We start from the raw sequence: 18,205 nt of genomic DNA on the forward strand, positions 1-18,205 counted from the left end.
TTTTATATTCAGTGTCATGTGTCTTCATCATTATTATTAAAAATAATTTCTGACTTCCATAATGATACCTGTTTTGATGTACAGATATCCAAACGTGAGGAATTTGTGTCAAGTAGATTTAAAATAATTAAAAGTAGTTTAAAAATAATTTCCAAAATAGGAATTTCTGGTTGTTTTAGGTTGACTTAGAACATTATTGCATTGTTGCCAAAGAATATACATTGTGTAATAGTAATATGTTGAAATTTTTTGAGACTTGCACCGTGGCCGGGAGAAAAGCCTTTTTTTTTTTTTTTTTTTTTTTGGTCAGTGTTCCACCTGTGCTGTAGAAGAGTATGTGTTGTGAAGCTTTTGGTTAATGTTTTTCTCTATGTCCATCATGTTAAGTTTGTTACTCTCCTGATGAAATCTCTAGTTTTCCTACTGGTTTTTCTGTTTCTATCAGGTGATAGCAATATATTAAAAATTTTCACTGTGTTTATAGACATCTACTGCCACTTCTTGTCATTCTGTAAATTTTTGCTTATACTTTGATTTCATGTTATTAGGTCATCTCTTTCTGGTGAATTGAACCACCTTACTTTTACTTTGAAGTGATTCTTTTTATTTCCAATTATACTGTTTTCTTTAAAATGCCCTTTTTTTTTTTTTAAAGATTTTATTTACTTATTTGACAGAGAGAGATCACAAGTAGTCAGAGAAGCAGGCAGAGAGAGAGAGAGAGAGGAGGAAGCAGGCTCTCCGCTGAGCAGAGAGCCCGATGTGGGACTGGATCCCAGGACCCTGAGATCATGACCTGAGCCGAAGGCAGCGGCTTAACCCACTGAGCCACCCAGGCGCCCCTAAAATGCCCTTTGATATCAGTATGGGTCCCCAGTTTTCTTTGGATTAAGGATTGCATGCTCTTTTTAAAATCCTTTTTCCTCAACATTTATGCATTGATATGTTTTAGCTGATACTCTCATAATTACATAGTTGGCTTTTAAAAATCCAGTGAGATAGTGTTTGTCTTTTAAATGGAATATTTTGGGGCACCTGGGTGGCCCAGTGGGTTAAGCCTCTGCCTTCAGCTCAGGTCATGATCTCAGTCAGGGTCCTGGGATGGAGCCTGGTGTCTGCTCAGCAGGGAGCCTGCTTCCCCCCTCTCTCTGCCTGCCTCTCTGCCTATTTGTGATCTCTCTCTCTCTGTCAAATAAATAAATAAAAATCTTTAAAAAATAAAAAAAAATGCTTTAAATGGAATATTTTAGTGTATTTACATTAATATAAATATTGTTAAATTTGCATTTCAGTACTTCTAAAACTTAGAACTCTTAAAGTTATATTTGACTCAGTCTTTGTATCAGTTTGTGTATATGCATGAGGATATTTGACAAATTTCTTTTTTATAAATTTACTTATTTAGAATGAGAGAGAGAAAATGTGAGTGGGGGAGGGGGAGATGGAAAGAGAATATCAAGCAGACTCTGTGCTGACTTTGGAGCCCGACATGGGACTTGATCCCCAGGACACTGAGGTCAGGATCTAAGCTGAAACCAAGAGTTGGATTCTTAATCAACTCTGTTACCCAGGTAGCCCTTGACAAATTTCTTGCAAAGGAATTGCTTAGACATTAAAAATATTGGCCATTTTAGTCCTCTCTCTCTTTTTTTTTTCGTATTTTTTGTTTCTGATTTTTAAAAATGATTATTTGGTATTTATGAAAGAAACTTTTCTTCATGTTTTTAATCTTAAGATACATTATTTGGGCAACCAGACAGCCATGTTGAGAACTAAAACATTTTATGTTTGTGAGATATGAATATTGCAAAAGCATTTTGTGTTCTTTTCAATTTATTTTCTGGCTTGTCATTTCTGAAGAATTTCCATGTTCTTTCTTTTCTGCAGTAACTTTGCAGCTAACTGTGTAGCTTGAATTGATTTTCTTGAAAGCTTTGCTACCTCTTTTTTCTCTGGTGCTTTTGCTCAGGGAGGAGAATTGACAACACAAGTTAAAGTTTAATGTCATATAGTATGTCAAATACAAATGTAAAGCAGCTATACTTAATGGAATGTAAACTACAGTTAATCTGATACTTCTAGTAGTAATATATTCAGTTTGAGGAGTAAAGGATGTAATTTTTTGTTAATGTTTATCTCATAAAAGTGATTTTATTTATAAGCATTTCTTTAAAAAAGTATCTTCTATACAAAGGCACAGGGAAGAGATTATGTATCTTTTTGCTCTCAACACTAAAATAATTATCAATTTATGGCTAATTTTGTTTTATCTCTACTTTCTATTATTTTGAAATACATCTGAGGCATCATTTCATTTTATTTTATTTTAATATTTTATATATTATTTATTTGATAGAGAGAGATCGCAAGCAGGCAGAGAGGCAAGCAGAGGGAGAGGGAGAAGAGGCTCCCGGTCGAGCAGAGGGCCCGACTAGGGGCCCGATCCCAGGAACCTGAGATCATGACCCCAAGCCGAAGGCAGAGGCTTAACCCACTGATCCACCCAGGCGCCCCTGAAGCATCATATCATTTTAGATATATAGATGTTATACTGATAGAGTCTCACATTATTCAAACTTTAGTCAGGCTCATCTGGATTCTTTTCCCAACTGGGTCTCAACTTCGGTCTGTTTTTATGTTGCTTCATTTTGGCAATAATCTTGGCCAAGTTGGTTTAGCCAGAATTCTGTACTCTTAATACCCTTGGGTTAGCCCCCACCATCCTCCCAGTGATACCCTGGGCTGCCTTCAGCAAGAATTCTGTTACATCTGTTTATCCAGAATCCCCTTTACTCCCAAGTGTTTCCTCTTAGTAATTTTCCATCCACTGAACACCCCAAGCCCCTTCTCCTTGGCTATAAATTCCCACTGTTTCTTGTTGTATTGGAAATTGAGCCATATTCTGTGTATTGAAATCTCTTTTCCCCTTTTGCAGTAGTCATAAATAAAATCTGTTTTTACTCTTTTTAGCTCTTGTACAGTTATATATTTCATTATGTATCTCTAAAACATAAGAATTCTTTTAAAGGCTATTATCAAATCGCTTCTCGGTCTTTTGGCTAAGATCAAGTGGAAAGGCTATTATCACATCTAAAATATATGATTGCTTAAAATCACGTATCTTATTTTATGTTTCTCCAATTGTTTCATAAAAAATTGTTCTTTGAGATTGATAAAACTTTAGGATCTTTTGTTTTGCTTAGTTTTAATTCTCTAGGTTTCTTCCCTTCCCTTTTTTTTTCTTACTGTGTATTTGTTGAAGAAATTGTCATTTGTTTCCAAGTTTGGGTTTTCCTGATTATGTACCTGAGCAGTCATTTAATATGTTTCTCTGTTTCCTGTACTTCCTGTAAACTGGTAGATCTAAGGGTAAAAAACATTTTTTCTCTAAAGATTTTATTTTTGAGAGAGCATGAGAGAGGGAGACAGCACAGAGGGAGAGGGAGAAGCAGACTCTCCCCGCTGAGCACAGAGGCCCACATGGGGCTCAAGGCAGGCTTAGATCCCGGGACCCTGAGACCATGACTTGAGTCAAAGGCAGACACTTAACCGACTGAGCCATCCAGGTGCCCCATTTTTTTTTTTTTCTCTTGTACTTTTAATGTTGTAGATTCTTGGATCATGTGTATAGAAGGGACTTAAAGATTGAACATTGTAATATTGTAGTTATATTTGTATGGTTAGAATACCATAGTCATCTATTTTACCTCCCTGATTTACACATCTCAGAGAGGTTGTGGTTTATCTGGAATCCCACAACAAGTTGAGGTTAGAATGGAGGGTGCATTTGGAAGTAGAAATATCTTCCCCTTCTGATTTTTTTTTTTAAGATTTTTATTTATTTATTGACAGATCACAAGTAGGCAGAGAGGCAGGCAAGCAGAGAGAGAGGAGGAAGCAGGCTCCTCCTCCCACCAAGCAGAGAGCCTGATGCGGGGCTCGATCCCAGGACCCTGGGATCATGACCTGAGCCGCCCTTCTGAATTTATAAGTCCTTTTTTATGTTGCTGCTTTAATATTTTTGTTCTTCAGATATTCCATTCAGAGTATTATCCCCCTACAAATCCCCTAGCTGTGCCTATGAATTCTTAAATTTGTCTTTTGTTCTCTTTCCACTTGATCTGCATGCTGACTATAGTTCAGTTCGTTAATCTGATAATACCTAATCTGTGTCAAAGTCCTCTTTTGCCACACCTTCCAATCTACCCTGTCCTTTTCTAAAGCCCTTTAGCCCTGAGTAATAATCCTTTGCTTTAAGAAAAAATACAGCCATGGACCATAGGCATGAGAGATTTGTTTACTTTTTTTTTTTTTTTTTTAAAGATTTTATTTATTTGGAGTTCCTGGATGGCTCAATCATTTGGGCATCTGCCTTAGGCTCCGGTTGTGATCCTGGGATCAAAACCCGCATCAGGCTCCCTGCTCAGCGGGAGGCCTGCTTCTCACTCTCCCACTCTCCCTGCTTATGTTCCCTCTCTCATTGTGTCTCTCTCTGCCAAATAAATAAAATCTTTAAAAAAGAAGTAAAGATTTTATTTATTTATTAGAGAGAGAGAGCGAGAGAGAGAGCACAATCAGGGGGAGTGGCAGGCAGAGGGAGAGGGAGAGGGAGAAGCAGGCTCCTTTCCGAGCAGGGGAAGCCTGTCATGGGACTCGATTCCGAGACTCTTGGATAGTGACCTGAGCCGGAGACAGTGGCTTAAAGCTGAGCCACCCCGACGCCCTACTTTTTTTTTTTTTTTTTTTAAGATTTTATTTAATTTTTTTTTGGAGAGCGAGCACAAGCAGGGGGAGTGGCAGGCAGAGCAGGCAGAGGGAGAGGCAGGCTCCCCGCTGAGCAAGGAGCCCCATGTGGGACTCAATCCTAGGATCTTGAGCTGAACAGAAGGCAGCGGATTAACCAACTGAGCCACACAGGTGTCCCAGGATTTGTTTACTTTTGAAATTTTTTTTTAACTTTTAGATTTATTATTACAAAAGTAGCATAATTATTAAAAATTTCAATAGTAATATATTTGCTTAAAAATTAAAACAGTGTGGAACCACATAAAGTAAAAACCAAATGTACCATGATCCTCCTCACTTCTACCTCTTTCCTTCCTCAGTGATAAGGATTATTAAGAGTTTGGTGTGCCTCATTCTAGATTTTATACAAATATAATTTATATATTATATATTCTCATACACATGTACAAAAGTTTTGTTCTTTAAAAATAATTCAAAATTTTGTGCTTATGTTCAAAAGTTACTTATGTAACATGGTTAGTATATTTTATAGGGAAGGTATTCTTCCTCCTATAGTTAATGCTAGCTAGCTTTAATTTTCACTTTTCCTTTATGACTGAGTTGTAAATCAGGAAAAACAAGTTAAGAGGGGAAATACCAGGAAAATTTACAGAGAGATTTTCATTTTACATAAAGATGTGGAGCAATGAATGCTATATGGCATATATTTTTTAGAAGTCTTATAACAGTAGAATGTATATACCAAAGGACCAGAAAGGAAGACATTTATATTTAGTTAATTTAGTGAAATTAGCTCATTGTCAAAATTTTACGTATAAAAAAAAATCAAAATTTGGAAAATACAGAAAACAGGATAAAAAATCCATCCATAGTCTTACAGTAAATGTCAATAGCCAAAATCAGAATTAGATAGAATATTCCTATTATAATATTTTATCTAGCCTATATTTCTTTCCTAGAATCCTTTTTCGTAAATCTCAGGTGACATTTTATATGAAGGGCTAGGTTTCTCTGAGGTTCAAACTTTTTGAAATCTAAAACTTTATTTAACCTAATTTTTAAAAGAATCCCAAATAACAAATAGAATTACTCTCTTTTTACTGCCACCTGAGTGCTTTATTTCCTTCCCCTCCCCACTTCTCACACAAATGCTTTGGCATGGAGTGGACCTTAAAGTTTGGCTCATTCAATACTTAGGAAAACAAATTTTACAGAGACTTTTAGTCCTATGGAATTGCTTCTAACCAGTAACACATCTTAATTTAGTGGCACTGCAGCAACATAGCTATTTCAGGAGAATCTAGCCTAGAGGAATCACCTCAGAGGAACTGTAAAAATGTGAACTCAAATGAACATCCGCTTTTTATTTTCCTCCCCAGAATGATGGATTAAAGCAAAAAGTTACTTTCATTTCTGAATTTCATAAAAATGTAAGAGTCAGTTGGAGTATACTTTGAGACATATTTTACTCAAAGTCTTTTCTTGAAGCACAAAATCTTTGTGAGGTAGGAAAAGTAGGAAAATAGAAGAGAAAAAACTCTTACCCAGTAAATCATTTTGCATAGTTTCACAAATAATAGCTAAGTTACTGGGTATATTGGTAAGTTTTCTTCTCAAAAACAAGCATGTCTTTCCTTAAAGGAAGGAAACAAGGTGCTGCTAGAGAGGATTAGGGAGATAAAACACTATTCAACTGTTAAATTACTAAATTTTTTTAATCCACAGAAGTCTGTAGTACATTTCAGAATTAAGATTAAACTTTAAAAAAAAATAGACTTTTAAAACCAAGTCTCGAAGCTTTTGGTGTCTATGTAAAATATAAAAACATACAACCTTAACAGTATGTTCCTCCCATTTTTTTTTTACATCAGAAATGAAAAGGGGCATTGTCTATATCCAGTATTTCCTTTTCACAGCTCTGTATTAAATACTTTGTGTCCCTTATATTTATCTTAAAATGGAAAAGAAAGAATGTTTTTATTGTTTTGCTGTAGTTGCCATTGATGTTATAGAAGCTGTATTAAAATTCTCAAACCAGTTTTGTCTGTTTTACTTGGAGCTTAGTCATCATCATACGTAGCAGGACCTGATTAAGAAGGCTGTTCCGCCTTTAAGCCTTGCTAGATTGTAGCCACTAGCAACCAGGCTGCAATAATTTCCCTTTGATGACATCATCCACTGTGGAAGAACCCAGTTGCTTCAGCGAGTCGAACTACATACAGTTCTAACCCTCATCAAATATGGCATCTCCCTTGCCGGCTGCAGCAGGGGTGGAAGAGATGCCAGTGTTTTTTTGAGCTAGCGAGCTTTTCTTTTCTTTTTCTTCTTCTTTTTAAAAATTCTAATCATGGATGCTTCTTCCGATCCCTATTTGCCTTATGACGGGGGAGGAGACTGTATTCCCTTGAGGGAATTACATAAAAGAGGTAATACCATCCCCTTGCTGTGAATCCTCTGTTGGTATGTTTTGCATGTGGCTGGGCGGTTCTCTAGTTTAAACAGGTCCTGGATTGTCCTTTAAATATTGCAGTATGTTGTTTAGTTGCCCTGGAATGTTAGTAAGGGGCAAATGGAGTTTTCTGAATGGCTCTGTAGTCGTCCCTGATTGTTTTCTCTGTGCAGATTAGTACTGCTTCAGATCACATTGGACTCAGACTCGGACTCTGACTCCATCTTCTATGTGAAAATCCTCTTTCTGTTTAACTGCGAAAATGAATTAATCTGCTTTTATAGGTAACTAGAGTCATGTTAGCACCTAAAAAGTAATGTTTTTCTTCCTTGGAAAACTTACGTGTTTCCTTTAATTTACACAGAGAAATCATGTGTCTGTGCACCTGTGTGTTTCAGCTGCTGCCAGTTACCATGTAGCCACCACCAAGTAAATTTATAGTAAAGCTCTGCCCTCATTTTAAAACACTTTACAATGGCAATACAGATGAACAATTTTATATTAATATTTTTCATTTAATATGTATTTCAGCTGATTAACATTAATTACATTGTTTCCTACAGGTATTTCATAAAAATTGATGATTAAAAACAATAAGGGTGATTTTTACACACCAGAAGAAATAATAGTAGTTTGTAAAAGCCGGAAAAGCACCCACCATTCATGTAAATCTTTTGGAAGGTGCTGCCTGGGTGTTCGTATAACTGATTTGTGTTAATAAAATTGCCCTTTTAAAATTTTTCTTAAACTAATCTAAAAATAGACTGGTTGGTAGTTGTTCTAGAAAAAAAATTGAACCTTAAGGAAAATCTCTTAGCTTGATAATTTCATTTATGAGCCACGTTAATTTGAATTACTGCATGATATTATAAACTCATTTTATGGTTTAACCCATATTTATTTAACTCATTATTTATGAAGCAAAAAAGGAAGTCATGATTTTCCTGAACATATTTAGCCTGCTATTTAAAATATAGTTTGTACTCTGATAATACTTTTTTTTCTTTTTAGTATTAAGTTCCATTAGCATTAGAAAATGTTAATGAATTCAGCAAGTATTTATTGATTACATTGTGTCTGCTAGGCACTATTTTAGGCTCTGAACAGTTGTAACATTGAATATCCTGTAGTATTCTGTTGTTAGTGAAAGCTTACTTTTCAGATTTTGAGGAAAAACTATATGAAGATCATGTTAACATATAGTGTACATCTCCTGCAGAGTTGCTGTCGATAAAATTTCTCTAAGTATGTTTTACACTTTTAAACATTTGGGAAATATCTAAAAGCTTAGAGAAGAAAATATATTTCTCATAATCTTACCACCTAGAGGTTTTTTTTTTTTTTTTTAAATTTTTTCACTTCTTTATATGTTCATAAACTCCTCTTTTTCTTATGTTTTCATCATTCCTTTTCTGGTAAGGATTTCTTTAAACAGGAAGCAATGTGAATGAATGGTAATAGTTCAAATATCACAGTATTTGCTAATCAGTAATTAAACTGTAAAACAAGACAAACTGTGTTTTCTCCTCAGCTATTACAACATGTTTGTTGGTGGTGATAAACCAGAAAACCTGGGCTTGGGAAATTTTAATTCCCAGTGTTAAGCTTGACATTCTTTGAACTTACTATGGACTCATCTCTATATGAGATATGCAAATAATAAGAAATAAGCCAAAATTTATGTGAGCATGAGGCGTGGTTATTGATGTGATTATTACTAAAACATAAGCTTTTTGTTTCTCTTGTATTTTCATAAATGGTCTTTTAGGAATCTTGCTTAAGGTCTAAATTAGGCATGTTCTTAGCAGCCCAAATAGATTCCTTATTCCTTGATGAGACTTACTATAATATAAACCAATTTTTTTGAAGATAACATTGTGTCTTTGTAGTGCAGATCAGTCAGTTATTAGGCTCACTTGACTGTATTGTGGTATCCTGGTTTCTACAGATAAGAGGTTATTTGTTTTCCATAATTTGTGACCTACTGTAACCATGGGTCAACACAAAGGAACTAGAGATGTAGAAACAAGCAGCTAGCATAAATCAAGAAAACTGAATCACCTTGCTTAGGAGGACAAAATTACAATGACTAGAAATATCTCTTTAGGCTGATGGAGAATGAAGAGGCAGCTAATCAAAATGTAAAATTATAAAGGATATCAATAAAGTAAACATGAATCTGTTACTGAATCTCTCAGTGCTAGAGTTAGGGACTACCTTTGTGGAGTAAATAAAATTCAGTTCTAATTTTCAAGGTGAGGTGGTAAATGATGAAGCTTCCTACTTAAGTTTCTGTCTGATAATATATAGACTGGAAATTAAGTAAATTAAACGTAGAATTAATATGTTATTGATAGATTAGAAATTCATATGGCATCTTAAAAATAGCCATTTTTGAGATAAATTTCCTATACAGAAACTATGATGTTTTCTCATACAACGTCTTTTCCATTTTAATAAGGAAAAAATTAAAAAATTTGTTGATTTGGATTATTAATTTTAATACTTGGACTTTTTCTTAATTTGTTCATGAAGTTTCTAAGTAATTTGGAGAGTTGAATTCTTTTCTTCTACCAGGCCTTTTTTTGGGATTTCTTTTAGACTTTGAGCCTCCTTTTACTCCATGAGAGAATCTTTAAAAGTTATTTGAATATTAAATGTTTCATTCAAGTATTTATTGAGTTCTGTTAGGTGCTATGGAGAATGATGGTGGTAGTAACTGTAATATTAATAATAGCTAATACTTAGTTTGGAATTTACTGTTTGCCAGGTATTTTTGTAAGAGCTTTAGGTATATTCATTCATGTGTACAAATCATTTAATTCCTCTCATAGTCTTGTGACTTAGATACTGTTAGAATCCCCATTTTCCTGTTGATAAAACTGAGGTAAGGAAATCATAAAGAGTAGTCAGGATTCAATCCAAATGATATGGTTTATACTCCAATTGTGGGGAAATACTTCTTCTTACTAGGTATATCCCTGTAATTCTTGACATTTGAAGCTTGGCAGGGGCATAAGAAAGCTTCCCAAGTTTAAAAACAAAAAAAGCCAAAGCCCATGGAAATTAATCAATTTCTGGTGAATGGTATAGAGTGCCTGGTCTGTGGGATTTTAGGGGAGGAAGGTATCACTCTCCTTTTGACAAGTGCGATCTATCATAGTAGTCCCAAGTGCTCAAGTACCCAAGGGAATTTGATAGGACATTCCTGGTAGAGAGGATAGAATGAATAAATGCTCTGATGGGAGTAAATGCGTAGTTATGTTGTTTCCTGATTAGTTTTTATCAGTAGGTCAGTTAAGGGAGGCAGTATAGGTAGGCAGAAAAGTGCTGGATTCTAGAGGAGATTGAATGCCAGACAGATGATGGTCTTAAAGCACAAAACGTGGGGACTTCCTATTGAAATAAATGTTTGGAGTCTTAATTTTCTCCCTGAAGTCATTTCGTGATATTCATTAGCTCAGAAATGTATTTGAGTAAAGCTTTTTTGTTACTATTATAATAGGTGAGTTTTTCATTTTTATTTCCTCCAAAATATCATTAGTTAGCATTTTCTGGCACATTATTTTGGAAATCCAGGTATTAGGTGATATTTTTACTGCCAAAGGGTCATTCTCTAGGCTCTTTGTAAAATGATTTTAGGATCCAGGTCCTTACTGTACTTCCATTACCTCTTTTAGCCAACTAGAAAATTAATTCTCTTCTTACAAATTTCTTCATCTAAGTGTCTGTAAAATTAAAAGAACAAATATTCTTTATTTGATGTCAGAAACTCTTTGTAGTCTAAAACAATAGTATAAAAACAAAGCCTATATTTAAATTTATTTTGCTCATGGTATCTGGATTTAAAATCTTCAATAAAATCTGGTTCATATTACATTTCTATCTCTAGCTCTATTTTCTAAAAATAACTGACATTTTACTATCATTAATTTTATATCTCACTGCTTGTTAAGTCAGAAATGCTTTGTGTATCAAGATTTCAAAATGTGAGCAGATCCCCTGCCATGCAGAGTAATTTTGTAATTTTGGCTATTTTTCTGGCATTAAGGTCTCTGCTTTGTGTCTACACAAAGCCACAGGAAACTGGTGGCTTAAGTTATATTTTAAAGTTTGGTTTTGTTTTTAAATAAACATATGTTTAATTTGTAATTTTTTGGAGTCCATTACAACCTTAATTAAATAAAAAAGATTTTTCTATCCTTTATTTCCCTTGCCACTTAAGAAAGCCAATTTTATAAGTCTTTTATTCTTGTAATACACAGATTATCTTACATTCAGAGATAATAAATGAACATGGAATTTGTTTCCAATTATACAGGTGTCTTACTACCCACTTTATCATCTCTGCCTTAGGATGTAGGCTTTTTAGTTTGGGGTGGCAATGGAACAGAGAAGAAAACAGTGAATTGAGTAATGGACTCAGCATTGCTACTGACTGGTGTGTATCTTTAGCAAACTTCTTTGGAATTTGGTTTTAATGACCAAGACTTTACAACTTAAGTCCTAGTTAAATGTGAGTGTGGGTGGCAGAACAAGTTTCAAGAGCATATACTTTATTCATTTATCCAGTGGACATTTGATTGACAACCTACTATGCACTTAGCACTGTACTTGCCGTTAACCTTTTTAATCTTTCATTTGGGAGTCTGCTAACATTCTGGAACTTCCACTATCAACTTACATTTACTTTCTCCTCCCTCAAGAGGATGACCATTTCTTATCACTAGGGTCACAGAGGCAAGAAAAAAAAAAACAACGGGGACTAGACTTCCTGTTCTTAATATACGGATGAAACTGGGTACTCAGAATATGTAGAATTTTGGATTTCTGCCTGTCTTTCTTCATAATTAAAAAAAAGTGTATATATTGTGTGAATGATAGGACAATAGTCTGCATTATGACTTTTTTTTTTAAAGATTTTTATTTATTTATTTGACAGAGAGAGACACAACGAGAGAGGGAATAAAAGCAGAAGGATTGGGAGAGGGAGAAACAGGCTTCCCGCTGAGCAGGGAGCCCGATGTGGGGCTCGATGCGGGGCGTGATGCGGGGCTCAATCCCAGGACCCTGGGATCATGACCTGAGCCGAAGGCAGACACTTAATGACTGAACCACCCAGGCACCCCTGCATTATGACTTTAAATGCCAGGGATCACATCTCCCACATCTTTTGAGATGGATGCTAAACATAATAAGTTCTAGTCTTAGTAAATAAAATGTATATGTACTTTTTCATCCCAGCCTATTATTTGGCTGTTCCCCTTGGAGTAAAGACTTAGGCTACTGAACACATGTGACTATGAAATTCACTAAAAAACTTAGTTTAAGGTATAGCAGGTACTTTTTTTTTCAGTTCAGTTTAACAAATATTTAATAAATATAAAGTTTTCTGTGGAAAAACAGATAATTTTATTAATGTCTATTTTTTAGTTCAGTGTTTGTTAAGTTGCAGATTTTAACATGTTGGTCATGAAATCAACTGGGTTGTGACTAGTATCAAAAAAAGAGAAAGGACATAGTAAAATATGACTTATTTGCCAAAAAGTAAGTATGCTAAGCATTGGTTTTACTTAGGTACATATCTGTATACTTTTCTCATGTCAGTGAGAAATGTTTCTTGCTATGGGCCACAGTCACAAAAGTTTGAAAAACAGTTTCTAAGTATACACCTGGAGGGGCAGTTAGCTCTCCCTGGGATAAGGTAGGCTTCTTGTGGCCCACGGAATGACCTGACAATGAGAGTGGGGTGTGTTATTTTCATTAGACCCCTGTTAAAACCCAGGGACATGAGTGCTGGTAACAAAGCAGTGCCCATGACTGTTGTTGAAACAGTTTTTCAGTGTAGCATTTTAAATAATATAGGACAAGTGCTCTGGAACCAAAGGCAAAGAAGGATGATAACGGTGAAGGGTAGGATTGCATTAATCGTCTAAAAGCTAAGTGCATGTGCACAAGTGTTTGGGAGAAGACACTACCTAAGGGTTCTTAACTTACTAGGGGAGAGGAGTGTCCACATATCATATAAGTATATACAGGCAGACAAACTAACTGTGAAATTTTTTTTTAGTCAGTATTCCGTAGTGCTAAGAAATGCCTTTGGAATGAAATTGCTTGAATGTGAATCTCTGTTAACTACTTTGTAGATATATATAACCTTAACTCTCTGTGTTTTGTTTTTCTGATTTATGAAATGGAGTAATTCTTATTTCATGGGTTTGTTGTGAAAATTAAATTGAGCTAATATATGTAAAGTGCCAAGAACAGTGTAGATATTGTTTTATTGTTGTTAGATACCAGATAACTGTGTTTGGCTTCTAGGTATGAAAGATTTTTTTAAAGATTTTATTTATTTATTTGACAGAGAGAAATCACAAGCAGATGGAGAGGCAGGCAGAGAGAGAGAGGGAAGCAGGCTCCCTGCTGAGCAGAGAGCCCGATGCGGGACTCGATCCCAGGACCCCGAGATCATGGCCTGAGCCAAAGGCAGCGGCTTAACCCACTGAGCCACCCAGGCGCCCCTGAAAGATTTTTTTTTTAATTCTGATGTAGTCTAGTGTTATCTGTTACCTCTTTTGTCACTTGTGCTTTGGTGTTATATTTGCAAAACCACTGCCTAACCAAGGTTATAAGCATTTACTCTGTTTTAAGAGTTTTATAGTTTTAGTTAGCCTTTAAGTTTATATCTATGATCCATTTGGAGTTAATTTTATGTTAGTATGAGGTACAGGTCTAGCTTTTTTCTTTTGCATGTGGCTAGCCAGTTGTACCAGCATTATTTATTGAAAAGACCAACTCTCTTTTGTTTGTTTGTTTAGATTACTGATACTAGTAAATGAATTTTTGTTTACATAGGTATGTATGAATTTTTTGTACATAACTTTATAGAAGCATTTTTCATAATAGCCAAAAGGAGGAAACAATCTAAATGTCCATCAGTGGATGAATGGATAAATAAAATGCAGAATATTCGTAAGTGTAATATTCACTCATAACAAGTAATAAAGTACTGATACATGCTATGCTGCAACATGCATGGACCTTGAAAACATTATGATAAATAAAAGAACCCCAATACATAAAACTATGATTCCATTTATATAAAATGGCAAATAGGCAAATCCATATAGGCAGAAAGTAGGTTAGTAGTTGCTAGGGAATGGGGGTGGTAGAAGAGATAAAAAGTTTTGCATCTGGGGAAAAAATAAACAAGACAAAGTTTTCTTATCAATAAATTTATTTTTGCAGGACACCTTGGTGGCTCAGCTGTTTTAGGTTTAGGTCATGATCTCAGAGTCCTGGGATCAAGTCCTGCATTGGGCTTCCTGCTCAGCTGGGAGTCTATTTCTCCCTCTCCCTCTTCCTGCTTCTTTCCCTGCTTGTGCAGAAGAAATGAAATCTTCAAAAAATAAAAATAAAAAAGAAGAAATATACAGAAGAAATAAAATCTTCAAAAAAAATTTTAAAAAATAGTTTTATTTTTGCAAGAAAACTGCAACTCAGTTAACAGCTCATTGATTGGATAGTTTTTCCTGCCTACTGAGCTGTTTTAGTGTTGGTGATACTTGAACTATGGAAATATTGTTGATAATATTTGAATCGCAAAATGTCCATTTCATAGAAAGATTGTTTACTGACCATAGATTTTAGAAATGTGTTTCTATGTCCATACAAGCTGGCCGTAATTAGTTAAATTATTTACTGAAAAATCTATAGGATTTTAGATTAATATACAATTGTAGAAGAGTTCATTGTTCAAATTTGTAAGACATTTTCTTTCTCCTTCTTTGTCATTTTGTCAGTCTTCTGGGTTAAAAATAATGCCATATGAATAATATAATGCAGCCTGGTAAAGTTTTGAATACCAGGATATTTGAGTAGAAACAGTAACTCGTGTTTGTTGATTTTCTGTTTATCAGACTTAGTATTACCTATTTTACATGATTTATTTCCAGTTTAGACATCGTACTCTAAAAGTGAGTGAAAAAACCCAGTCACCTCCAAGAGGTTAGTAAGTAACTTGTGCAGGGTATAGTTACATAGCTAATAGGTGGCAGAGCTGGAATATGACTTTGCTCCAAGGGCATTAAGGTAACGGAATTTCTCTACTAGGTCACTCTGCAAAGAAGGCAGTCTTTTTTCTAGTCTCCCCATCATTCTTCCAACCATTACATAGTAGAAGGGTATTCATTGGCATCTGGTAGTCAGACCTCCAGAAACGGTTTTTTTTTTTTTTTTTTAAAGATTTTATTTATTTATTTGACAGACAGAGATCACAAGTAGGCAGAGAGAGAGAGAGGGAAGCAGGCTCCCTGCTGAGCAGAGAGCCCAATGCGGGACTTGATCCCAGGACCCTGAGATCATGACCTGAGCCAAAGGCAGCGGCTTAACCCACTGAGCCACCCAGGCACCCCCAGAAACGTTTTTCAATTTTTTTCTTAAATTCAGGAACTGTTACTCTAATTAATTAATTAATTAATTAATTTGGGGGTGAAGGGGGACTAGTACCTTAGATTGTCCTTTCTTATAATCCAAGTAGCAGCAGCTGTCCTATCCTTTGGAAGTGAAGTCATTGAAATTAATAGACCCCCAGTGTCTTTGTATCACAGTGCTTAAGATTTACATTTCCAAGAGATAGTTTTATCAGTCTGCCTTGGATCATGTGCCTTTTTCTTAGCTGGGGAGGGGAGGACACCTTGATTGATGCTCTCACCAAGACTATATGAAATAAGGGATAGAGATTTCCTAAAAAAATTGGATTCAATTACAAAAGAAAAGAAAGGGGTTTCTAGGTGGGTAGAAACAATAAGGGATCATTATACAAAGAAAAATCCTAATCTGAGGACAGCTCCTGGTTAATGTGGTTATTTTAAGCTTGGAGATATATCTCGTTATTGATACTCAATATCTGGGCACTTTGAGAAAAAATGTTAAGAACAAGAAAAAAGTTAAAAATTTAAAAATTGGGAAAGAGAGTGACTAATTAGGCTCACATATGTTCATTGCATATACTGTTGGTAAAGCAAACTAACCTGGAGGTTTAAATTACAGTATGTCACAGCAGTTAATCTGAAGTACATTGAAAATGATGAGCATATGCACTTAATGATATGAGATAGTTTTTAGAAAGTATGCACGGTAATGAAGAGCTTGTAAATAAGTGTGGCTAGTATGATATCATCTATATTTTTTTGTGATAGGAAAATGTTAAAGACTGAAGCCAGTTGCCAGTTTTACTATTATAACTTCTGTTTACTCAATTCCATCTCCTTGCCTCCCCAGCAAACCTCATGTAGTCATGTAAGGATTGGTTCTTCATCTGTTCTTTTTTCAATCCATGTCTTACTGCAGAAACTCAAACCTTTTCTTACTTAAAGCCTTTGAAACCTAGAAACCTATCACTTAAACTCAAAGATACTGGCTTTTAAAATTTTGCCTTTCTATTGATTTTAAAAGCCTAAATTTGAAACTCAGAAGCCAAAGTAATGACTCTTGTTTTCTGTGCTCTGTTGTGTATTTCTTTTCCTTCGGCAATAATTGCCTCAATAACAGGTAGAAGAAAAATGTGTGGAGAGGACAAGGAAGTAGTGTTGGGTAAGGAACCTTGATCAGTATTTTCAAAAGGTATTCTGGTACGCCTCTGCCGCTCTCTTCACAGATAAGTAAATGCAAGCTGTATGCGCCTTGAGAAATGGGAAGGCCAGGCTAACGCATGTCATTTTGTGTTAATAGAGTACAACTATAAGGACAGCGTTTACTGAGGACAAAGAAAGGCATACTCAGGAAGTATGGTCTGACCACCTTTATTTCATCCCATAAACCTCTTTGTCTTATAGATTTCCCTTTCAGATATCAGCTTTAGGAAAGTCGTATAATAATTTTCTAATTAACCAACCCCTGAAGTATTATTTTAGGGAAGAGAGAGATCTAGTTTATGCACATACTCATGTATGTATGTATTTAAATTTGTGCTTGTGGCATTACCTACAAGATACATGCTTCATTCATGCATAAGATGAAGTTGCGAGGTGAAGCTGGATAACTTGTACTGCATTTTATTAACACACATAAATAATTTGTATTTATCTTATTTTAATATATGTAAGTTAAACTTTAGATGAATCTAGGTTGCAGTGAACTATATACAAAGAAATGATACATTAGGAATATTTTTAAAATATTGTAATTGTTAGCACACGTTATACCTTTAAAATTATTCCAGATGTGGGGTATGTAAGCACTTCTATGATTCTCTCAAAAGTGAATGTTCCCTACCCAGTTTAGAGTAGGATGGAAAGTTTTTCCTTTTCTCCTTCTTCATACTGCTCAGATTTCCATGTTTGGCAGAACAAACTATAAAAGAAATATATGAAATGTCAAACATACTGAAATAAAAGTTTGAATTTTTTAAAATAGCCAGCTGATCTTGAATTTTATATAGCACTCCTTTTATAATAATAGATTTTATTAATTAATTTTTCCAATATTGCTAAATTAAGTTTTCTATAGATGTCATTGAGTATGACATTGAGTATGATATTAATTCTTCGGTAGAATTTCTTTTTAAGTTTTCAAATAAACAGTTAAAAGACAATATGGAATAAAAGATCATACAGAAAAGCGCATATATGAAAAGTTATACTCATCCTGTACAATATCTTATTTGTTATTATTATAATAGTATTGACTCTATTCCCTATGCTGTATTTTCCATCTCCATGACTTATTTTATAAATGGTGGTTTGTTTCTCTTAATCCCCTTCACTATTTTATCCACCCCCCCACCCCCTTCTCCTTTGGCAGTGATCAGTTTTGTATATTTTGAGTCTGTTTCAGTTTTTTGTTTGCTTTGGGATTTAGATTCTACATATAAGTGAAATCATATGTTATTTCTTTTTCTTTTCTCTCTTTTCTTTTCTTTCCCTCCTTCTTTCTTCCTTTCCATTTCTTTCGTTTTTCCTTTCTCCTTTTCTTTCCTTTCCTTATTTCGGATAGTGTAATACCTTCTAG

General features: G+C 34.8%; 1 protein-coding gene across 5 annotated transcripts in view; it reads left to right on the top strand.

Moving 5' to 3' along the window:
* Positions 1 to 18,205, top strand: part of CLCN3 (chloride voltage-gated channel 3) — a 99,411-nt gene that overhangs the window by 31,863 nt on the left and 49,343 nt on the right. Inside the window, exon 1 of one of the 5 annotated variants that reach the window (XM_044224836.1) lies at positions 6,907 to 7,172. The exons of 3 other annotated variants lie outside the window; for them this stretch is intronic. In XM_044224836.1, coding sequence (XP_044080771.1) covers positions 7,094 to 7,172 — 79 coding nt within the window. In that variant the 5' untranslated portion in view covers positions 6,907 to 7,093. Of the gene's footprint in view, positions 1 to 6,906; positions 7,173 to 18,205 lie in introns of those variants that run through there. One more of the 5 variants, XM_044224837.1, reaches the window with a different exon arrangement.

This window comes from Neovison vison, chromosome 11, assembly GCF_020171115.1.
Source record: "Neovison vison isolate M4711 chromosome 11, ASM_NN_V1, whole genome shotgun sequence".
Classification (NCBI taxonomy): Eukaryota; Metazoa; Chordata; class Mammalia; order Carnivora; family Mustelidae; genus Neogale; species Neogale vison.